Genomic DNA, 25,600 nt, shown 5'->3' with positions numbered 1-25,600 from the left:
AGTAATTTTTTTATTGATAGGTCATTTAAATTTTATGAAAGCCTCCTACAGTAGGAATTATGCTTATTATTATTATACAGTGTTACTCTGTATAATAAGAATAATTATATTATATTGTGCATATAGTACAATGAGCTAAATAAGAAGATTAGCTATAACAAAAGTATTTACAAGAGAACAGGCTGGTTATTTTGTAGACTATCCTACAATTTGTGTTTGTCTGATGCATTTTGATAATTAGATTGAGGTCATACATTTTTTCCAATTTTTTTGTTGTAAAATACACATAATGTAAAATTTACCACCTTAACCATTTTTAAGTTTACAATTCAGTGGTATTACGTGTATTCATATTACTGTGTAACCATCACCATTGTCCATCTGCAGAACTCTTTTCATCTTACAAAACTAAAACTCTATACCCACTGAATAATAACTTCCCATTCCTACACACCCCCCCCCCCGCCCCGGCCCTGGCAATCACCATTCTCCTTTCTGTCTCTATAATTTTGACTCTATAAATACCTAAGTTGAATCATACAGTATTTGTCTTTTTGTGGCTAGCTTATTATACATACCATAATGTCCTCAAAGTTAGCCCATGTTGTAGCATATGTAGCATTTCTTTCTTTTGAAGGCTAAATGATACCTCATTTTAGGTATATACCACGTTTTACTTTTCCATTCATCTGTCGATGGACTAGGGTTGCTTCCACTTTTTTTAGGTCTTGTGAGTAATGCTGCTGTAAACACATGTATGCAAATACTACTTCAAGATCCTGCTTTTAATTCTCAAGTATATACCCAAAAGTGGAATTACTGGATCATATGGTAATTTCTTTTTAACCGCCATACTGTTTTCCACAGTGGATATATTATTGTATATTCCCAGCACAGTGGTTCCAATTTCTCCACACCCTCACCCACACTTGCACCCTTACCCACACTTGTTGTATTCTTTTTTTTCCCTTGTTTTCTACCTCTCCCTCATTCCGGTTCAAGCCGTTGTCTCTCAGTTTGGTTGTGTAGGACACAGCTCCCTGGCCCATGATAGTATTATGAGCCTCGCACCCCACCCCCACCCCCACCCCGGCTGAGGCAGTTGGTCACCAGTCAGCCTCTCACAGCAGCTCTCCCCAGCTGAGGGCCGTGGCTCATGGCAGCACACAGTAGCTTACGCGGACTTATGGCTGTTCACGGCATCCCAGCTCCAGGGAGAGCCGTTGTTCACAGTGTTAGCTGTAGAACGTGCAGCTCACTGGCCCGTGTAGGAATCGAACCAGCAACCTCGGCATTAGGAGCATAGCACTCCAACCACCTGAGCCACCGGGCCAGTGTAATGGGTGTGAGGTGATCTCATTTTAGTATTCACTTGCAGTTTCCTAATGATTCATGATGCTGAGCATCTTTTCATGCGCTTATTGACAATTTGTGTGTCTTCTGTGGAGAAAAGTATTGAAGTCCTTTACCCATTTATGTATCGGGTTGTTTGTTTTTTGTTGTTGAGTTTTGGGAATTTTCTGTATATTCTAGGTATTCCTTATCAGATAATATGATTTGCAAATATTTTCTCTCATCGTGTAGTTGTATTTTACTCTATGGATAGTGTCTTTGAAGTACAAAAATTTTTAGTTTTCAGGAAGTCCAAATTGTCCGTATTTTCTTTCGTTGCCTGTGCCTTTGGTGGTATAGCCAGTGAATCATTGCCAAATCCAGTGTAATGAAGCTTTTGTGCTGTGTTTTCTTCTAAGAATTTTATTGTTTTAGGACTAACATTTAGGTCCTTGATCCATTTTGAGTTAATTTTTGTATATGGCATTAGGTAAGGGTCCAGCTTCATTCTCTTGCATGTGGATATTCAGTTTTCCCAGCACTATTTGTTGAAAAGACTGTCCATTCACCATCAAATGGTCTTGGCACAGTTGTTGAAAATAATTTGCCACATATATGAGGGTTTATTTTATACTCTGTTTCAGTTGGTCTGTACATCTGTCTTTATGCCAATACCAAACTTTTGACTACTGCAGCTTTGTAGTTTTGAAAGGAGGAAGTGTGAGTTCTCCAGCTTTGTTCTTTTTTTCGGGATTATTTTGGTTAACAGATTGAGATTACACATGAATTTTGAGATGGACTTTTCCACTTCTGCAAAAAACTTCACTGGGATTTTTGATAGGGATTGATGGGGATTGGATTGAATCTGTAAATTGCTTTGGGTAGTAATGACATCTTAACAATATTAAGTCTTCTAATCCATGAACATGGAATGTGTTTCCATTTATTTCTGTAGTTTTTCTTTCAGCAATGTTTTGTAGTTTTCATTGTACAAGCTTTCCCCTTTATTGGATAAATTCATTCCTCACTATTTTATTCTTTTAGATGCTATTGTAAATGGAATTATTTTTGTAATTTTCTTTTCAGATTGTGTATAGGAATGCAACTGATTTTTTGTGTGTTGACTGTATTCTGCTACTTTGCTAAATTTGTTTATTAGTTCTAACGGGGTGTGTGTGTGTGTGTGTGTGTGTGTGGTACATTTAGGGTTTTCTACATGTACAATAGTATCATCTGCAAACAAAGATAAATTTTCTTCTTCCTTTCCAATGTGAATGTCTTTTAATTCTTTTTCTTGCCTATTTGGCTATGACTTCCAGTACTGTGTTGAATAGAAGTAGTGAAAGCAGCATCCTTGCCTTGTTCCTGATGTTAGAGGAAAAGCTTTCAGCTTTCACCATTCAGTGTGATGTTCGTTGTGGGTTTTTCATTTATGACTTTTATTATGCTGAGGTAGTTTCCTTGTGTTCTTTGTTGAGTGTTTTAATGAAAGGATGTGAATATTGTCAGATACTTTTTCTGCATTGATTGAGGTTAACCTGTCGTTATTTTTCTTATATTCTGTTGATGTGCTATATTACATTGATCAACATTCAAATGTTGAATCATTCTCACATTCCAGGAATAAATCCCACTTGGTTTATAATCTTACTATGTGCCTGAATTTGTTCTGCTATCGTTTTATTGGGGATTTTTGTATGAATGTTCAGAAGAGAAGTTGGTCTATACTTTTCTTATAGTGTCTTTGTCTGGCTTTGATATCAGTGCAATGCCAGCCTCATAAAATGAGTTAGGAAGTGTGCCCTTTTCAGTTCTTTGGCAAAGTTTGAAAAGAATTGTGTTAGTTCTTCAAATGCTTGGTAGAATTCACCAGTAAGTCCATCAGATCAAGGGTTTTTGTTTGTTGGGAGATTTTTTATTACTGATTCAATCTTCTTACTAAGTTATAAGTCTATTCAGATTTTCTGTTTCTTCATGATTTAGTCTTGGTAGGAGTTTGTCCATTTTGTGTAGGTTATCCAATTTGTTGGTGTACACTTGGTCATAATACTGTAATAATCTTTTTTATTTTGGTAGAATTGGTAGTAATGCCCCCACTTTGATTTCTGATTTTAGTAATTTGAGTCTTCTCTCTTTTGTTCTTATTTCATTTAGCCAAAAGTTTATCAGTTTGTTATCTTTTCAAAGAACTAACTTTTGGTCTGACTGATTTTCTCTTATTTTTATATTCTCTGCCTCTGCCCTAATTTTTATTATTTGCTTCCTTCTGCTAACTTTGGGTTTAGTTTATTATTCTTTTACTAGTTCCTTAAGTTGTAAAGTTAGATGGTTGATTTAAGAGATCTAGTTTTTTAAGGTAAGCACCTTACCTATAAATTTCCTTTTTAGCACTACTTCTGCTGTGTACTATAAGTTTTGGTATGTTGTGTTTTAATTTTAATTCATCTCTAAGTATTTTTCATTTCCTTTGTGACTTTTTTGATCCATTGGTTGTTTAAGAGTGTGTTGTTTAATTTCCACAATTTGGTTAATTTTCCATTTTGCCTTCTGTTTTTGCTTACTGTCTTCATTGTGTTTTGGTCACAGAGGATAACTTTGTATGTTATCTATCTTTCTAAATCTGTTGAGACTTAACCTGTGGCCTAAAATATGGTCAATTTTGGGAAATGACCTCTGTACACTTAAGAATGTGTGTGCTGTTATTGTTAGGTAGACTGTTCTGTATATGTCTGTTAGGTCGACTTCATTTATTGTGTTATTTAAGTTCACTGTTAACCTGCTTAACCATTTGATTTTTCTACACATTATTTCAAATGAGGAATTGAAATCTCCAACTTTGTTGTAGTGCTGTTTACTTCTCCCTTTAATTCTGTCTTTTTTTTTTTGCTTTATGTATTTTGGGTTTTTAAAATATATACAATTTACATGTTATTTTTTTTACCAGAGAACATTTCTTCAGTCCTTAAAGATTTAGCTCCTTATAGGGGTGTTGGTGGAGGTCGTGGGGCAGCACTAGCAGATCTAAATTGGAGTAGGGTTGTTCAGTCCTTTCGGGCTTTACCAAAGCGATTCCTGACTACCATGCTGTGAATTGTGAAGCTTAAACAGTAATGTAGTTTCACATACAGCATGGTAAGTACATAGGCATCAAAGACACTCGCTTCAGAAATGTCCCTAAAGGGTGCAATCTCTATGTTTCAAATGACGGACTTCTTAATGGCCTTCCTTGAGCATGCATTGGGCACAGTTGGTGCAACAAATAGGCTGCACATGGTTGTGGCCCTTTTTGGCATGACCATCGTTCCTTCTTTTCTTGGTCATCTTGGAACCAAGGACCTTAGAGAGCTTCTTCATTTATTTTGATGGTCTGTGATTAGATACAGAAATGTTTATAATTGTTATATCTTCTTGCTGTGTTAAATCTTTTATTAATATGTTATGCCCTTCTTAACTCTTATAACCTTTTCACTTAAATTCCATTTTGTCTAATACTAGTATAGTCACTCCTGCTAATTTTTGGTTATTCTTTGCATGGAATGTCTTTTTCCCATCTTTTTACTTTTAACCTGTATGTGTCTTTGGATCTCAAGTTAGTCTTATAGACAGCATATGTTTTTATCTATTCTGCCAATCTTTTTTTTTTTTTTGATTGGAGAGTATACCCATTTACATTTAAAGGAATTACTAAAAAGAAGGGACTTGTGTCATTCTGTTATTTGTTTTCTGTATTTCATTCCTTTGTATCTTTTTTTCTTTTGTCCCTTATTTCCTGTCTGCTGATTTTTTTAAAATAGTGAAATGTTTAAATTCCTTTCCCATTTTATTTTGTGTATATTCTTTAGCTATATTCGTTGTGGTTGCCATGGGGATTAAATTTAGCATACTAAAGTTATAACAGCCTAATTTGAATTTATACCAGCTTACTTCAATAATATACAGAAATTTCTGCTTTTTTAACAGTTCCATCCCCACTTCTTTCAGTTGTTGATGGTACAAAATTATATATTTAAACATTATATGTCCAAAAACATGTAAACTAATAATTTTTAAATGTATTTGTGCTTTATATAGAAAACAAATACGGAGTTACTAAGCCAAGTTACTATAATATCAGCTTTTAGACTAATTGAATTTAGTTATTTACTAATATTGAATTTAATTCCTTACTAATAATTAGCTTTTAGACTAATAGCTTTAGAATAATTTTTTAAATATAATTTAAAAAATAGTCTCCTAAATTATGTAGAAAACAAAAAGTTAAAAACAAACAGTGTTAAAAGTCACTGTTACAATAATACTAGCTTTTATAATTGTCCTTGTATTTATTTTACTGAGATCTTTATTTCTTCACACAACCTGAGTTACTCTCTGGTCCTTTCATTTCAACCCGAAGGTCTCACTTTAGCATGTCTTTCAAGGCACGTCTACTGGTGATGAACCCTTTCAGCTTTTATTTATTTGGGAATGTCTTAATTCCTCACTCACATATGAAGACCGATTTTGCCAGATATAGGGCCCTTGATTGACATTTTTATTTCTTTTAGCACTTTAAATATATCATCCCACTGCCTTCTGACCTCCAGAGTTTCTGATGAGAAATCTTATTGAGGATCTTTTGTGTGTAGCAAGTAACTTCTTTCTTGCTGCTTTCAAAATTTTGTCTTTGTCTTTCAACAGTTTGACTGTAATGTGCCTTAGTGAATCTCTTTGAATTCATTCTACATTGAGTTTGTTGAGCTTCTTGAATGTTTATGTTCATGTCTGTCATCAAATTTGGAAATGTTTTGCCCATTATTTCTTCAGATATTCTCTCTGCCCTTTAATTTCTCTCTTTTCTTTCAGGGACTCCCACGATGTGTGTGTTGGTCTGCTTAATGGTGGCCCACGGATGTGTTGTTCCTCTGGTCACTTTTCTTCAATCTTATCTTTCTGTTCTGACTTAATAATTTTGTTGACCTGTTTTCAAGTCCACTGATATTTTTTCTTCTGCCTAATTAAATCTGTCTTTGAATTGCTGTAGTGAATTTTTTATTTCAATTATTGTGCTTCTCACAGCTCCAGAATTTCCTTTTAGTTTTGCTTTAGGTTTTGTTTTGACTTTTTTCCATTTTACTCATACATCATCAGCTTGACTTTGTTCACCATATCATTTAGTTCTGTGAATCATAGTTGATCTGCCACCAGGTCTTTTTCAAAGACGGTTTTTTTCCTCTTCTTTGAATGGACCATACTTTCCTGTTTCTTTGTATGCCTTGTGATTCTTTTTGTTGAAAACTGGACGTTTGCCTTATGATGTGATAATTTTGGAAATCAGATTTTCCCCCTTCTCTAGCGTTTGCTGCTTTTTGGTTTCAGTAGTTTTCTGTTTGGTTTGATTTGTGTGTGTTTTTTATTTTTTTATTGTTGTAAGCTATCTTCCTGCTGAGAATCAGCCTGGACTATAAACCTAAGGTCTTCTCTGTGTGAGTATCTCCCCTAGGCATGCATAGTGACTTTCTGATTTCCTCATATATGTGGTTACATTTGAATATTTTAGTTTTCAGGGTCTGGCTCTCAAAAGGAGGAAAAGAGAAAAATGAAATGGTATGAAAAGATACTTGCTCTTTAAATCCCCTGGAAATCAGCCAGAGGGAGAGGGATTTGCATTAATTGGGGGAGGTTCAACAACAATGGCCACTGCCTCTTTGTCTGCATTTCTGTGATGAGAAACATCAATCAACAATCAGGTCACTGATCCCCTGTATTTGGAGCACAGGGCCTTTTTTTGCCTACCCTGAGTTATGCAAGCTTTGTGCCAACTGTTCCAGGAACACATGCATATATGTCTGTTACAGGACTAAGGGGTGGGAGTTGGGTAGTTGCAACTGTGCTTAAGAGCTAAAATTGACTGATTAACCACAGTTTACCATCCAATACTTCCTTTGGAAATTGGCAAACTTTTGCAAGACAACATGATTTTAAAATAGTTACATCTGATACCGTGTTTCCCCAAAAATAAGACCTAGCCAGACAGTCAGCTCTAATGTGTCTTTTGAAGCAAAAATTAATATAAAACCTGGTCTTATTTTACTATAATATAAAACCAGGTCTATAATATAGTATATAATACAATGTAATGTAATATATGTAATATAATATATGTAATATAATAGACCAGGTCTTATATTAATTTTTGCTCCAAAAGACTCAGTAGAGCTGATTGTCCAGCGAGGTCTTATTTTCAAGGAAACACAGTATATTCTGCCAGTGCAATTATCTAGGTGAAGAGACAGATTTGTCATGCTTCCTAGTCAACGATCTTCCCAAAATTCACCCTATTTGTTTTTATAATCACTTTAATTTACAGTGATCACCTCAGTGATACCATTTAACTTTTAATGCAGTACGTCTCAAATTACAATCCAATATGTATTCTCTGGGGTTTGTGGGAAAAACTTGTTTATAATTTACTAGGGAATAAAAAGACATTAAACAAATAATATAATGAAATTTGACAACTGCTAAAAAGGAAAAATACAGTGTACAGCATAAAAGCATTTTTTTAACCTAATTTTGGCCTATTTTTAAATAACTGGATCTTAGAATTCTTTTAACACAATTTTTAAAAATTAGATATTGTCCTTTGAAATTGTGTAAGGAAGCTGCAATGTGTTTGTAACAGCAGTCCCTCTTAGGGCCTTTGTTAATGAAATACAATAGTAAAAGTTGGGTGAACAAAATTACGTTTCTTAAGTCTTGTTATTGATATTTGGGTCAAATTCTTTAGGGGTTTCTTAGTTTTTTTCTGGAATATCCCTGCCTCTTTATAACACACATCCCTTCCCCCCATCTCTAAATGAATTGTACGACATTGTTATTGTCCAAGTTGAAACATACACAATGATATATATATATATATATTGTTAGTAAATAATAATACAGTAGGTTTCTATGATTTACAATGTATTTTCTTTTATATTACATCATTGCATCCTCATACAGTTCTCGTGTGTAAAGGCATGTGTTCTTGTCTCTTTATAGATGGAGAAAATGAGTTTCAGTAACATGTATGACTTACCTAAGTAGTCAAGAGTTACTGAATGGTAGAGGGAGACATGGAAACCAGGTCTTTTGATAAGTGACACTTGAAGCAACATGCAGGGAAAGGTTTTTTAAAATTTGAAATAGCTTTCACAGAGATTCTTTTCAAGTCTTGCTGTTTGATTTCCTCCTAAGCAAAACTGATAATTCCATGGTACCTGTTCTCCTACCCACAGTCCTGTTTATGGGTCCCAATGTCTTACACTAGCCATAGTTGTTACTGTTTTTTATTTTAGTGCTGTTTGCCTCAGCTATCTGAAAGTATGGATTTTTTTTTAAAAAATTAGTTTTAGGGGTACAAAGCAACATAAGCATTAGACATTAACATCCCTCACAAAGTGATAACCACCCTCCAAGTCTACTACCCATCTGACATCGTACATAGCCATAACACCATTGATTATATTTGCTGTGCTGTACTTTACATCCTATGACCATATATATATGTATATATATATATATATATGCGGTATGATAAAAAAAAAACTAAGGTGACTGCTTAAATTAAAAAATATTACAGTAAAAGACACATTGCCATTAATCCCCCTCAAAATACTCCTCCTCGCTTTGAACACACTTATCCCATCATTCTTGCCACTTTCTGAAGCAGTTCTGGAAGTCCTCTTTTGTAAGTGTCTTTAGTTGCTCTGTTGTGGCTGCCTCGATGTCCTGAATCAACTCCAAACGTTTACTTTCATGGTCATTTTGAGTTTGCAGAAGTGCCAGAAGTCGCACGGTGCCAGATCCATTGTATAAGATGCATGAGGACACAATGTAATGTTTTTATTTGAAAGAAATTGGCTTATACTAGAAGCAGTGTGTGACACGGAGCCTTTTGTTCCGTTGAGATAAAAAAAATACTGTGAATGCTACTGCCGAGTGCCATCCAGTGGAAAGGCAGGGATCTTCAATACGCAAACGGCGAATGGAACCTTGGTAACAGGATGTGATAAGTTTCAACTTGTTCAGTGCAGTCAGTCGGGTGAGAGCTACGGTTGAGAGGTGTGTTTTAAAGTGTGCCATAAATCATCATGACAACGCCCTGTGTCAACATCACTTTTAGTATATGGCAACTTCTGGTAAATAAAAACATTACAGTGTGTCCTCATCCACCTTGTTCAATGGATATGGCACCGCGCAACTTCTGGCTTTTCCCCAAAGTCAAAATGATTCAAGACATTGAGGCAGCCATGACAGCGTAACTAAAGACATTCACGAAAGAGGACTTCCAGAACTGCTTCAGAAAGTGGCAAGGACGATGGGATAAGTGTGTTCGAAGCGAGGGTAAGTATTTTGAGGGGGAGCAATGGCAATGTGTCTTTCCCTGTAATGAATTTTTAAAATGTAAACGTTCACCATATTGTTGGATCACACCTCATATCGTATATACGTATTTAATTATAGTTGAAATTCAGTATCATTCTGTGTCAGCTTCAGGTGTACAGCACAGTGGTCAGCCATCTACACAATCTATGAAGTGATTCTCACGATAAATCCAGTACTCATCTGACACCCTACGTAATCTTCACAACATTATTGATTGTATTCCTCATACTGTATTTCACATCCCCATGACTATTTTGTGACTACCAATTTGTACTTTCTAATCCCTTCACCTTCCCCCTCATTCCCCAACCCCCTTCCATCTAGCAACCATCAGTTTTTTCTATGTATCTCCTAATCTTTGTTTTGTTTGCTTATTTATTCTGTTCTTTGGATTCCTTGTATAAGTGAGATCATGTGATATTTATCTTTCTTAGTCTGATTTATTTCACTTAGCATAATATCCTCTAGGTCCATCCATATTGTTGCAAATGGTAAGATTTCATTCTTTTTTACAGCAGAGTAATACTTTATTGTATAAATGTTTTTTAATAAATTTTGGATATTTACCCCTTATCAGATGTATCACTGACAAATACCTTCTCCCATTCAGTAAGATGTCTTTTTGTTTTGCTGATGGTTTCCTTTGTTGCACAAAAACTTTTTAGTTTGATGTAGTCCCATTTGTTTATTTTTTTTTTTTTTTTTTGTTTCCCTTGCCCAAGGGGATATTTCAGGGGAATTATTACTAAGGGTACTGTCTGAGAGTTTACTTCCTATATTTTCTTCTGGGAGTTTTATGATTTCGGGTCTTATATTTAAGTCTGAAAAGTATGTACTTTTTTGTGGCCAAATTTATATCTCTTCCATCAGAAGTAGCCTGTCCTTTAGCTTTGGTGCTAGGGCCTAGGGCATTGTATCTTTCTGAGTTGTATAACATACCTTCCAAGCCCATTCAAATTGTGTTTCCCCTGTTCACTTCTATTCCCTCCTTCTCCAAATTGAAGAGCTATAGAATACTACATTGTCAGATATCATTTCTGTATTTTATAATACAGGAATTTAGAAAATCTCAAGTTAGTAAGTAAGGGTATAATTTATTCCAAGATAAATGTTTTAATTCTCCACCTGCTAACATAGTCTTAAATATTTTTATCATTATTTTAGGTGGCTAAACTTGAGGCAATCAAATCATACCTCCTGAGCTTTATTTATATAGGCTTTTATTTTAGATCATATTTTGTGATGTGTCTTTTCAGAATGCTGGGTTTTCTTATTCTGGTGTTACTTTTGGTTAAAATTCTTGCTTAATCCTCTAAATGAACATTTGTGGTTTTTGTCCAATTTCAAGTTCTTTATTCCTATGGTTTTCCTTCAAGTACGATTGTTCACTCATATTAATTCTAAGACACATCTACAAATAAACTTATTGTACATGTATTATCTAATGATGTTCTTTAAGTCAAAGTTACAAATTATTTTCACTAATCTGTGTAATTTATTCTGAACTGAACTTTAAAATTGAAATCAATTTTATGGTGTGAATTCTAATATTTTAGTAGCAAGTCTATAGTATTTCACAACTGCCTTAGTTATTAACTTCTTATAAACTAAGCACTTGATTGAATCTAGGTTTTGTTTTACTTTTTATTATGAAAGATTTCCAAAGTACTCAAATACAGAGAGTAGTGTAGTGCACCCCCTTGTATGCTACTCACCCGCCTACAACAATCATCAGCTCACATGTACTCACGTATACTCTATAGTCCCTTCTACTTTTACCTCCTCCCATTGTTTTGTTTTGAAATAAATATAACACTATATCATTTTGTTTGTATATATTTCAATATCAGATAGACTTTTTAAATACGACTAGAATCAAAGGTGAACTTGTGCACAATGATGATGAGTTCGTGTTCGTGAGCAGCTAGCCTTGTGATAATTTTGGTGTAAGTTAGATATTGATAAAAACCAACTTTTTCCACTGTATGTTTGGTAATAAATGGGCAGAGGGAACCAAATGGCTTTCTTGCCATAATTTTTAAAGAGTGTTAACTTCTTTTGTAACTTTAAATAGCCCTATTCTTTCTTGCCCTCTTCTGTAATTGCTTAAGCAAAACAAGGTGAAGTTGTACCAGTAATTTTTTTAATAAAGTGAAATATTATCAATTTGAGGAACCTCAAAAGGTCATTGGGAAATTAATAATTTCAAATATTCGTAAAATCTCATATGTCCATAAATTGACTTGCTTTGCTTAAGTAGCAGTCTGACAAATAATATTTTTACCTATTAGATTTGGTTTTCATTTAATCATTCACAGATAGACTATGATACTCGAGATAGGGCTCGAGTATCATTAAAGTCAATGTCATGATTACATATAGCAAAGTAGTAGCTACTCATTTTTAACCCGTTGCTTCATGGAGCCCAAGTGTATGCTGTATAATTATTTACCAATGAAACTGTGTGGTCTTTAGCATTTTATCATATGATAACCCATATCTAGTACTTTGTTGGAAAAAATGTAAAACGTTTGAATATTTATTTTTTTAGAAAGCCCATACACTTGGAAGAAAATGGTCATTCTGTATATAATATTTGTTTCATACAGTTTTTATGTGTAGTTCTTTATTAACTGGAGTAGAACTATTAATGTTTATAAATATATTGCATAAAATTTGTTTAAAAAGCAGTCATCTTTTTTATTTTATGAAAATGTCATTTGGTATATTTATACTTTTAAATATGCAAAACAAAGGTAATTTTGAGGGGAATCACATCAGTTTTCTGGTATGTTCCTGATATGTTCTGTCATTTGATATTAATTATATGTTGTTCTTTAAATTTTATCCCCCCCACCTAATAATCACTTTCCAACTTAAATAGAAAACATGGTTAAAACCAGGCGTTTTTCAGTCAATTTTTTTTGACCATTGTTATTCTGTGACTGGTCTAGAATAACAGTTGGAAAGCAATAATTGCAGCTGAAAATAATTGGGGGCTTCTACATTAAAATGGGTTTCCAGTTTTCTAAAAGTTTGTGATTGATTTCTTTACATGACAGACGTCTTTTCATGTTCAAACACAATTCAATTCAGTATGGGGAAGAAGTTTTTTTTCTGGCTGACAAAATTATTGGAATCTTCATGGGATCCTTGGGAACAGAAAAGCTAATGATTCTAAGTAATTCGGGGAAGAGTTGTTTTGTTATACTAAAGAATGTTTGTGAATTTTTTGAGAAGACTGGTGAACTTCTTTGTAAAACTTAAGAAAACTGACTTTTAGCACAAATAACTATTTCTCTGAAGCAAATCTAATTTAACTACTTATACTTAATTCTTTCCATTTGATGCTGGAAACTGGGTTCATTGTTTAACATATACAAAGCTCTTATAAATTTATTAAGAAACAGTATATCTTTCATATCCTTCTAACATTTGTGAACATTAATATATAATGTCTCAGTTTTCCTGAAGCTAACACATTTACAATTCTTTCTTTAAGGCAAATCCTCCTCCAATACTGGTCAACACAGATAGCTTGGAAACACCAACTTATGTAAGTTCCATTTCGTCCCCATATTTAAATGATATTGCTTTTCCTTTTCAGTTGTCGATAAGAGATATAAAGATCACAGCGTTATTTCTTTAATATATTTATGATGTTATATCACTGAGCTGCAGTTATTAAAAGTAAATGAAGCAGTACTTTCCTTTTTTGGTTATTTCTATTCCCTATTCTGATGCAAAGCAAAAATGTTGAAATAGAAATTTATGGTTTTATTTTTAAATTAAAATGATTAATTTTTACTAAAGGCTATTTCTGACCAATGGTCAACTAACACAATGCCATATATTGACAGAGTCATTTTAGAAGTTTAATTGAATAACCAAGTTGATGGGTATATTTACACATTACATAATTAGTTATAACTTTGTAACTTTAAAATGATTGGTGCTTCTCTCTAAACTTACTTTGTTAAAAAGTCCTCTTTCCCTTAAAGATAAATAGCCAGAACAGCAGAATCTCATCTAACATTTTTCATCCCAAAAGAAAATGTCTTTGGACTTGTTTATGTTGAAGTAGTGCCCATATATTTTTTAATCTAATGACACATAATTTTATAAGCTATAAAAACCTTTCCTTCCATTTTTGAACTGTAATTTGTTGTCGGCTATACTTTAAAACATTTTATTTGGCTGTATTTTTTTGTATTTATATGAATATGGATGTATCAGATATTTGGGGGTTTTGGAAAACTTCAAATAATACTTAAACCAAAAATGCTTTTCTGCACTTTTTTTTCTGATTCTTTTCAGTTATTGTTAGCTTTCACACTGATTTCATACTTAATCGAGTAAAATTTTATTTGTACATTTGTCAGTATATTCTTCACATGTTTTTCTCCCTTGTTCTCTTTGTTCACTTATGGCAGAGTTTTGGTAATTATTTTGATATTAAAACCCTTTCAACATCTCTTGATGATAGGATGGTTTAATCATATTGCAAAAGAACATGTAGGATAGAAGATGGGAGACATCTAGAGAAATTCAGTTTATCACAATCCCTATTTGATTTATTAGATTTGAGTATTAACCCACCCTCATGTCACCAGAAATGTTAAAGCAATGATTTGAACCCGTTAATCTGATTCCAAGGACTACTCACCCTTCACCAGTGAACCCTCACTGTGGGAATTACTTCCTCCAGGAGGGAATAGGGAATAAATTGGAAGGATCAAGAGGAAATGCTTGGTCTGTAAGATGTGAGCAAGAACTTGAATGGTGAACCAAATTTGGATATGACATATATAAGTGAAACATGTGACAGAGGAAGCACTAAAGAACAGATGCAGAGGTAGGAACTTGATGGATATGTAAAGGAAGGAACATATCATTCAAACTTGATGGCATATAAGGCTCATTAATAGGTAAAATATGTATGTTAAGAATGAAGCTACGTAATAGATTGGGATCAGTTCATACAGAGCCTTGTATAAGAGTTTCTGAAAATTTTGGAGGAAATACGTTATTAAACATGGGCTCCCAAAGATCTATCTGCGTAAAACACATTGGAATGATTTGGGCGGTGGAGAATACTAATCTAAGAGATTGGGTAGATTACATTGGCAGTAGTCCAGAGGAGATTAACAAAAGTGTGAACCACAGTAATAGAAATGAGAATGAAGTGATGATTTTCAGAAAAATTGAAGTATTCAAATCAGTAAGAATTGGCAACTCATTTAAGATGTGTGGATCAAGGCAGAGAAAAGAGTCAAGAGTTCAATAATATTAAAAGCTGGATGTACCCTTTCTATATCTTTGAAAGTCATAATACCATGAATATTAACTCATTAATCACGTTGTACTCTTCCATTCCTTGAAAAAATTCTCTAAAATTATTAAAATGAACCTATATTTAGTTCCTATCACATTTAACAGGTTTTCATTAATCATGTAAAAAGTGTCATGCCATTTCAAATTTTACACTCTAAATTTCTATGCCACTTCTTTTTCCCCCCATTAGGTTAATGGTACTGATGCAGATTATGAATATGAAGAAATCACACTTGAAAGGGTAAAAACTATTAATTATCTTGTTTTTATGCATAAATCTGTTGCTTTGAAGAACTATTTAAATATACAGTACTGCTCTTTCATATAGAATCCAAGGGAATAGATCATTCAAAAATGGAACCTTGTAATACTACATTTGTTTCTTTTATAAGTCCATATATCATAAAATTAGCCATAGTATTTTCAGAACATGTTGCTTTTCTTTAATAACCTTTTTAAAAACATAAACTTTGTATTTAAAATAGTTTTGGATTTATAGAAAAATTATATAGAGTTCTCTTTTACTCTGGAGTCAGTTTTGCCTATTGTTAATATCTTACATTAGTTATCATGATTCCTTAAGCTCCTCTGGACTGATAATTTCTCAGATTTTTCTCAGTTTTTAATTTAATTTTTATTTTTCTATTTATTTTTCCTATAATAAAATGTTATTTATTTTAAATAAGTATTTAGTGTTTCAATAACCTGGTCATTGTATCAGTATTCTTTTCTAGCAAAATAGTAACCATATTTCTGCATTCCCCAAGTCAGAAAATGAGAATACAGCTCAGATGTGTAAATTTTCTTGTTATGTTTTCCCCTTAGGAATATCTGCATTCAACTGATGTTATGTATTATTTAGTAAAAATACTTTTTCTGACCGGCATGTTTGGGAAATGAAGTGTTCCATACAAGTAAATTTCCTGAGTAACTGAGTAGCTATATATTTAAGACTAAAATCTTATATGATTAGATTTGCTTATGTTTGAAGCCAGAATAGACTCTGAGTAAAAATAGACTTTAGAAAGTCTTTTACATGTATAATAGATATTTCTTGCCTACTACCTGAATTTGGATCGCCTGTCCAATGACTGAGAAATGTTCTAGTGCACACAATATTAATGTATTGTACAATTTCAACATGGTATTGTGTTGTTTGGGTTTTCTTTTTTTTCACCTTTATTGAGATAATTGACATACAATTCTAACCTTTCATCTTCATTTTTCATCCTTTCCTGGTACCTTTTAAATTCTTTTAGTCAGGACTGTACATTATATTTTCACTGATTACAGAACTTGAGTGTCCCGGGAAATGAGGAAATGATGTTAAAGGGTACAGACTTGCAACTGGAAGATGAATAATTTCCTGAGATCTAATATACCACCTAGTGATTATAGTCAACAAGAATGTATTATATACTTCAAAATTACTAAGAGACTAGATCTTAAATGTTAATCACTACAAAAAAATGATAATTATGTGACTAATAGAGGTGTTAGCTAAAGCATTGTACACCTTAAACTAAGCAATGTTATATGTAAGTTGTATCTTAATTTTTTTAAAAGCAAATAAAAAAGAAAGAACTTGGTAACTTTTCACAACCTATTGATATTATTATTGAGACTAGTCACTCTTCAAGAGTTTAGACTGAAAAATTTTTTTAATTAAAATAGAATTTTAGGACATATCATATAGTAGAGTGAATGTTTAAACTATTTAATACTAACAGTTAAATAATAGGTCCAGATATATTCGCTTATTTGAATTGCCTGAAAGCCAGAGTTAGAACATTGCAAAATAAATGTTTTTTAATACCATTGCTTAGAATAATTGTCCTTAAAGACTTTTTGTAGTAATAGAACACTTTCTTCAAAGAAAATATTATTCATAAATCTAGTATGTATTAGGTTGGTGCAAAAGTAGTTGAAACAAGCAAAAAGTAGTGCTGCTTTGCCAAATTGTCTTTGCTGTCAAGAAAACTGAACAAGGTTAAGTTCTCAGGTTGGGCTTTCAGTATTAAAAATAACTTTTGCTAGTCAGATATCTTGGTTAAATAAGTCAAGGATAATGTCAGCTGTTACTTAGCACATAAGATTTGGTCATTTTAAAATAAGCTGATGGCAAAGTTAGAAGAAAAGCACCACTCCTACCCCCTGTATAAAAGACTGAAATAATATATTGTTTTTACCTGCTCAGAAATAATAGCAGCAGAAGGTCACCTCAGTGTTTTTCCCTTCGGAGAGATTTGCTTTACCAGGCATAAGTGAGGCGCCGTCTAAAGGAAGGAGGTCTAGTAGTGACACCTGCAGAAGGGCGACTAATCCCAGGACAAGTCCCACACACTTCGAAAGAAAGGACCACAGGCTGGGCTCCAAAAGTATTCAGTGCATATTCTTCAACCTCACTCTGAATTCTTTGTAGAGGAAAAAGAGCTTTCCTTATATTTCTTAGTTTAGAATATTCGTATGCCCTACACATATGCTTTTATGTGTTTGTTCCCTGTGTTAGTGTAGTTTCTGGGTCCTATCATGATAGGAACTTACTAATAGAGACAATTCTTCTTCAGTCTTGAATTGTTTTCCCTCTCTCCCCAGGGAAATTCAGGGCTTGGTTTCAGCATTGCAGGAGGTACGGACAACCCACATATTGGAGATGACTCAAGTATTTTCATTACCAAAATTATTGCAGGGGGAGCAGCTGCCCAAGATGGAAGACTGCGGTATGTTTTGCTCTTTATGTTACAGTACTGAATCTACTTTGTATATTTTTCTTGAGGCAAACTGAACGAGGCATAAATACAAATAAGAAACACTATCATAATAACTAACATAAGACAGATGCTCAAGTAATGAATGAATAATTGTACTCTAACCATTATTTCCATCTTTCATTTAGAAATTGAATTTTACTTTATATTTTCAAATACATTCACAGAATGTTTTATATTTGTTTACCAGATGGGAAACATGTATAAAAACTTATTTAAGATACAGGAGATCACAACCATCTGAGATTGTATTTCATACCACAAAGTAAAGATTATGCAAACTTTAAATAAATATATTTTCTTAATTGAATAGATGAAAATAACATTGCTCTCTTATTTAAATTTAGTGTTCCATTTCAGAAGATGTCTTCAGCATACTTCGTTGTTTCCTTAGGCCATAAATAAATTATAACACTTGTTTTATTCCCTTGTTTGTTGTTTTTTTAATATATGACGACAATCTGAAGTTTTAGGACTAAGGATTCTATATAGTCTGTTAAGAACATCTTATTTTATGGCTATTTGTACCTCATGCAGTTCTTTAGTTTCTAAACTTTGCACTGGATATGACAGGTAGTATATTAATAAAATTAGATATAAAATTAATAATTTGACCACTCATGTAAATATAGACATTTACTTTCTGATTCTGTTACTAGCCTTTAATCTGTGCTTATGTGAAAATTAATATGTTCCATTTGTTTCACTAAGTAACATACCTATAGTACTAACTCTAAGATATCAATCAAAAAAAATTTTTTGGATGAATCAATTAATCTCAGTTTTACTATCTCAATGACCTTAAGCTAGTTATTTAGGCTGAGCTTCAATTTTCTTAACCTTTGAATCACAATTGTGTCAGTCATTATCTATGAGGCATGGGAAAGTTATTTAAACTCTTTGTGCCTCAGTTTCTCCATTTGTAAAGTAGGGATATAAATATGTATCTACCTTACAAGTTGTTGTAAGGGTTAAGTACTAAAAGAAGTACCTGTTATAGGATTAATGCTAAATAAGTATTTTCTATTTTTCTAAAATATCTTAAGGCCTACATGTGATAAGTATACAAATTGCAGCTGTCATTATTTAATATTTTTGTATAATCTATTATTTGCACTGTTTCTTTTGCTGTCCATTGGGAAACGTATTAATTTATATGAGTATTTGATACATTGTAAATTAACATGAAGTTTCTTCATATATAGTTTCTCTAGTAATAATTCTCTTTTCCTTAAAAATTAAAGGATAAGAATAAATTGGCAAAGTGAAAATGAATATTTAAATTTTTTATTTTTTTCCCTCAGGGTCAATGACTGTATATTACGAGTAAATGAAGTAGATGTCCATGATGTAACACATAGCAAAGCAGTTGAAGCATTGAAAGAAGCAGGGTCTATCGTACGCTTATACGTAAAAAGACGGAAACCGGTATCAGAAAAAATAATGGAAATAAAGCTCATTAAAGGTCCTAAAGGTATAAAATAAATCAAACTAAGATCAATTAAGTAAGAAATCTCTGAGTTAAAGATACCTATGAATTTATTTATGACACACATTCTAAGATTACCAATACTGGTAATCTGCAGAATTTATGTGAATTTTTAGAATTTCTGCTATTTCTACTGATTTTTGTCTTAAGTAGAATTCTGCTTAAATAGTTTGAGGTCATGGATAATGCGGATATTAATTTGTGATCATTAATCCATAAAATATGTTAAATGCAGGTACAGAGACTAAGTCAAAAGAAGATATGAGTGTGTCATTAGCAGTTCCATCTCCAATAAGGACTATTAAAATGTGATTTCTGAATTTTGAAAACATTGATGGAAAATAAAAGAAAACATTGATGGGGTTGAGGATGAATAGATATATTGATTCCAATTTGTGACTTCATTGAAGAGGTGTTACTCTAACAAATGAAAAAAGGAATAGAGAGCTACAAATTTGGTACTGAAGCTATGGGATTTATGAATTAAAGTAATGCTTTATTTAAAACTAAGTCATAGAATATTGGAAAAATAACAAAAGTATCCAAATTTCTGAAGTCTGTTCTCACCACAAACAATTTTATTATTTTTTCTCAATTGTTTTAAATTTGTAGCAGTATTAAAAGTGTTAGTAAGAAGCACATTTATGATGGAAGCAAAAATGAAACAAAATTTTACAACGTGTCTTTGAACTAACAAATGTATCTATAAAGAGACTTTAAGATTAACCTGGGAGAGAAAAAAATGAACTTATTTGTAACTGTAGAAACACCTATATTTATCATTGTTACCTGGTTGCAGAACAAATACGAATTTAAAAGTAGGTAAATAGATTCTTTTCTATTTTAAAAACATTAGTGTGATGAAATTATCACCTTCTGTTTTTCAACCATTTCTTTCTGGACTTAAGTTCACATTTATTGATGAGATTCTATAACTAGTGTTTTCCAAACAGGTCTTGGGTTCAGCATTGCTGGAGGGGTTGGAAATCAACATATTCCCGGGGATAATAGCATCTATGTAACCAAAATAATTGAAGGAGGTGCAGCACATAAAGATGGTAAACTTCAGATTGGAGATAAACTTTTAGCAGTAAGTATAAGAAATCAATTGTTTTAAAAATCTTTTATTTTCATTGAAATTTTATTCTAAAATTCCATGTAAAATTTTTTTCACATTCAAAGTAATTTTATATTAATTTCAGTTATACCGCATAGTGGTTAGACATTTGTATTATATAATTTAAGAAGTGATCCCCCTGACTAGTACCCACCTGGCACTATGCATAGTTATTACCATATCATTGACTATATTCCCTATGCTTTAGTTTACATCCCCATGACTGTTTTGTAACTACCAGTTTCAAACTCTTAATCCCTTCACCATTTTCACCCTGCCCCCAAACCCCTGCCATCTATCACCTCAACAAATTTAGTACCCATCTGACACCAAACATAGTTACTACAATATTATTGACTATATTCCTTGTGCTGTACCCTACATCCACATAACTACTTTTTAACAACCAATTGGTACTTCTTAATCCCTTTCCCTTTTTTCACACACACCCCTGACTCCCCTCCTACCTGGCAACCTTTAAAATGTTCTCTGTATCTAATATGAGTCTGTTTCTGTTTTGTTTGTTCATTTAGTTTGTTCATTAGATTCCACATACAGGTGAAATCATATGGCAGTTGTCTTTCTCTGTCTGACTTAACTCCACTCAGCGCAATACTCTCTAGGTTCATCCATGTTGCTGCAGATGGCAAGATTTCATTCATTTTTATGGCTGAGTAACAATCCTTTGTATATATTTACCACCTCTTCTTTTTTCATCCATTGGTGGGCACCCAGGTTGCTTCCATATCGTGGCTATTTGTAAGTAATGCTGTAACTAACATAGGGATGCACAGTCCCTTCGAAATAGTGTTTTGGGTTTCTTAGATAAATACCCAGAAGTGGGATTACTGGGGGCTTCTTTGTCTCTTGTTATAGCTTTTATTTTAGAGTCTCTTTTGTCTGGTATAATATAAGCTTTGCTATCCCAGCTCCCCCCCACCCCCATTTTCATGAAATAACTTTTCCATCCCTTTACTTTTCATCTGTGTGTGTCTTTCCATCTGAAGTGAGTTTCTTGTAGGCAGCATGTATAAGGGTTTTGTTCTCTTACCCATTCAGCCGTATGTCTTTTGATTGGAACATTTAATCTATTTATACTGAAAGTAATTGTTGATAGATATGTTAGCTATTGCCATTTTATTCATAATTTTGATTTTTTTTTTCCATCTTAAAGAAGTCCCTCTAACAATCTTTGTAATACTGGTTTGGTGGTGATGAACTCCTTTAGCTTTTACTTGTCTGTGAAGCCCTTTATCTATTTTTCGATTTAAAATGATAGCCTTGCTTGGTAGAATACCCTTGTTTGTAGGTCCTTGCTTTTCATCATATTGAATATTTCATGTGTATCCCTTCTGGCCTCCAAAGTTTCTATTGAGAAATCAGCTGAAAATGTTACAGGAGCTCCCTTATAAGTTACTAGTTGCCTTCCTCTTGCTGCTTTTAGGATTCTGTCTTTGTCTTGAACCTTTGGCGTTTGAATGATGATGTGTCTTGGGATAGGCCTGTTTGTATTCATCTTGTTTGGGACACTCAGCACTTTCTGGGCTTGTATGTCTATTTCTTTTGCCAGGTTAGGGAAGTTTTCATCATTATTCGTTTAAATAAGTTTTAAATTCCTTGCTCGCTCTCTCTTTTTCTAGTACCCCATGATGCAGATGTTGGTATGGTAGATGTCGTTTCAAAGGCCCCTTAAACTATTCTCATTTTTTTGGATTCTTTTTTTCTTTTTCTGTCCCAATTAGGTATTTTCTTCAGCGTTTTCTTCTAAATCTTTGATTCGATCCTCTGCTTCATCTAGTCTGCTGGTGATTCCTTCTAGTGCATTCTTCATTTTAGTTATTGTATTCTTCTGATTGATTCTTTTTTATGGTTTATATGCCTTTTCTTATGCTTGCTATCTCCTTGTTAAAGTTCTAAGCTCTTTGAACATCCTTATAACCATTGTTTTGAACCCTGTCTCTGATAGGTTGCTTGCCTCCATTTTGTTTAGTTCTTTTCTGGAATTTTCTCCTGTTCTTTCATTTGGGACATATTTCTTTGTTTCCTCATTTTGGCTGCAACTCTGTGTTTGTTTCTATGTATTAGGTAGATCTGCTATGTCTCGCAGTCTTGGCCGGGTGGCCTTAGGTAGTAGGGGTCCTGTGGTAGGTTCCCAGGTTACCTGCTTCGGGTGCTGCAGGAATGTTCTTTGTGTGGCTTGTGTTTGCCTTCCTGTTATAGTTGAGTCTTGATTGCTATTGTCATGTCAGTGAGTGGAATTGGTCTTCAGGCTGATTGGCAGTGAGGTTTGGCCTCATTCACAGCTTACGCTACTGTGCAGACGGCTTACCCCACTGAGTGGGATTTTCCCCAGTTCACTCTGGTGCCTGTTGAGACCGCCCTTTGTGTGTGTCACTTGTGGGGTTAATTGGGTGGTGCTCTGCTGTGGTCTACAGCCAACTTCCAAGTATGTTAGTTCTGGGGCCCCTTGAGAGCGGCTCTGGTGCAGGCCCAGGTCACCCATTGCCTGTGACTGTCCGGGGGCTACCTTGTAGGAGCTATAAAGTGATCTGTGGTTGTTCAATGCCTGTTCTAAACCTGCAGGCACATGGGAGAGACCATGCTGTGAACCAAGGACAGCTACCACCAGTACTGGGCCTCAGATAGCTCCACAAAAAGCCAGGACATCCTGAGGCCTGCTCCCACCTGCAAGATCCCTTAAGGATCAGCCACTGAGAAAGCCTTGTATTGTACACAAGTTAGGTGAGGCAAGATCTCAAGGAGTCACTAGAATGGGAAGAGTTGTATTCACCAGAATAATGTAGATTCTGGTTCAGTGCCAGTGCTGAGAGTGAAGCTATTCAATAAAAGTCTCAGAATACGAATACACCAAGGCCAATTGCCACTCAACTGGGGACCACGGACTCCAGTAATTTTCCAAGAAAGAGTGCAGTACGGGTGGGGCTGGCTGCTTGCCAAGAAAGTGGCTTTGGCGTTTGTGGAATTGGGTTCAGTAAGGGTTCCAGAGGAGCTTGGACGGATTCCCATGTGGGGGAGGGCTCAACACAGGAAAGATGGTTCCCATCTGCCAGCTGCACAGGAGGAAGACCTTACACAGGGAAAATGGCAATTGTCCTCTAGCCCTCGCCCAGAAGCCACACACCTCATTCAGCTCCGTACCCCTCCACCTTCCATATGCCTCTGACGCCCCCTGAACCACCATCTCTCCTCACAGCCCAGGGTTAGTGACTGCAAGTGAGTGAGTCTATGCACAAGCCCTTTAGGAGGATGTCTGGGTTTCCCACAGCCTTCCATCCCATCCAGATGTTTAGAAACCCCATTGGTTTTTGCAGCCAGATGTTATGGAGGCTCTTCTTTCCAGCACCACTACTCCCGGCTGGGGTGCCTGGTGTAGGGGTTGGGGTCCCTCACTCCTCCCAAGGAAAACTCCACAGTTGAGGTATCCCTTCTGATTCTCAACCACCACACGGAGGTTTGGTGCCAGATCATTTTGCTTCTCCACCCCTCCTACCAGTCTTCTTTATATCCTTAGTTATAAAACTTCTGTTCAGCTAGACTTCACATGGTCTCCAGGTTGATTGTTCTGTAATTTAGTTGTTATTTTAGTGTTTTCATGGAAGAAAGCAGGCATAGTGTTTATCTACTTCACCACCTTGGATCTCTTTAAAAATCATTTTGATAGTCGTTTTTTTTTTCCTTTCCTGACAGACACTAGAATTTCTAAGTGCCAAAAATATGTAAATGAGTGAATACTTGCCTTGCTTTAGTGGAAACCTGAAAAATGATTCTTGGTGTTATCTTTATTTTCCATTTCATTTCCTCTAGCACTCCCCTCGTTTTCACTTTCATTATTTTCTTTTTTCCTTATATTTTTTTTGTTGAATGGTTAAGGGCTTGAATGCACAAAATTATTTAATTATAATCCTTAGGTTCATAACACAATGTCATCCTTTGTAACATTTTTCATTTTTATTTTTACACTTAAATTATTTGTAGTATAATGCAAACTACTAATGTCATTACCCGATCCAAGAACTAGAAGATCAACAATTTGTGTTTCTCATTCCTTTGCTTTTTAAAAATTGTTTAATCAGATATATGTGCCTGAAATTTTTGTTTAGTATTGTTTTGAAATTTTTAAAAAGATTTTTTTGCTATATGTGGTATTTTAATACTCTTTTTACTAAATATTTTGTTACTGCAACTTATATAACCGTATTGCTGCCTAGAACTGAAGTTTATTCATTTCACCTCTACATAATAATATTCTATTCTGGGACTACACCACAATTTATCCAGTCTTCATCAGTAACTGTCTTAGCCCATATTCCCTAGAAAAATAAAACGTGAAGGAAACCTACTGTGCTAAGTAGGTATAAAGGGGAGCTAGAATCTCAGTGAAGCTAGAGTGAATGATAATGTAAAGTGAGGCAGAGAATGAGGGAAAGCCAATACCAGGTATTATGTTTCTGAGCTGGCTATAATGTTGTAAGAAAATGTAGCTGATTGCTTGTCATGTAGGACAGACTTCCAGGCAGGTAATGTGGAACCATTAAATCTTAGATCCAGCCATCCAGGTAAAAGACAGGATTTATCTGCTGGCCGTTTTAGTCCCCTGTCTCTTGTTAGTTAGAGTCTATTTGTTAATCAGCTCCTCGAGGCAAATTCTAGGGAAGCCAGCTCCCTCACTTCATTGCACAGCACTTTTCCTGAACCCAGAAGTGGGGGGAAGAGCTAATCTAGACAGGTTAGACATGGGCTTCTGATGTATTGCAGCTTTCACTATGAGGAACATATCAGCCGTGCCCAAGCCCAGTCTTTACTCCAGAAAAGATTAAAAGAGCTGGTAATGGTAGGAGACAAGGTGAGAGAGAGGAACAGTAGCCAGGAAGCAACTAGCGAAGGCCTAGTGGGCATATAAGTTCAAGTGACTCTGAAAAGGCACAAAATTAGGTCTGGTGTAGTGGTGAGTTGGGTTCTTTCTTTTTTTAAAAATCTTTTTCTTTTGGGGTGTGGGGTGTATTGTAAATAAGTCTTCTAGGAAGACCTGCGGTGTGTTCTGGTGAACATGTACAGGATATAAGAGTTTCAATTAGATATTTACCTAAGAATTTAATGGCTCATGTGGTATCTCATGTGGTATCAGTAACATTA

General features: G+C 34.3%; 1 protein-coding gene across 22 annotated transcripts in view; it reads left to right on the top strand.

Annotated features, from left to right (window-relative positions):
* Positions 1–25,600, top strand: part of DLG1 (discs large MAGUK scaffold protein 1) — a 247,770-nt gene that overhangs the window by 118,251 nt on the left and 103,919 nt on the right. For all 22 annotated transcript variants that reach the window (XM_081073459.1, XM_081073475.1, XM_081073468.1 and 19 more), the window contains 5 exons: positions 13,241–13,294; positions 15,263–15,313; positions 17,668–17,792; positions 19,145–19,314; positions 20,283–20,419. In XM_081073459.1, the coding sequence (XP_080929585.1) occupies positions 13,241–13,294; positions 15,263–15,313; positions 17,668–17,792; positions 19,145–19,314; positions 20,283–20,419 (537 nt within the window). The remainder of the gene's footprint in view (positions 1–13,240; positions 13,295–15,262; positions 15,314–17,667; positions 17,793–19,144; positions 19,315–20,282; positions 20,420–25,600) is intronic.

Source organism: Rhinolophus hipposideros, assembly GCF_964194185.1.
Source record: "Rhinolophus hipposideros genome assembly, chromosome: 2".
Classification (NCBI taxonomy): Eukaryota; Metazoa; Chordata; class Mammalia; order Chiroptera; family Rhinolophidae; genus Rhinolophus; species Rhinolophus hipposideros.
This window is presented reverse-complemented; position numbering and strand designations above follow the sequence as displayed.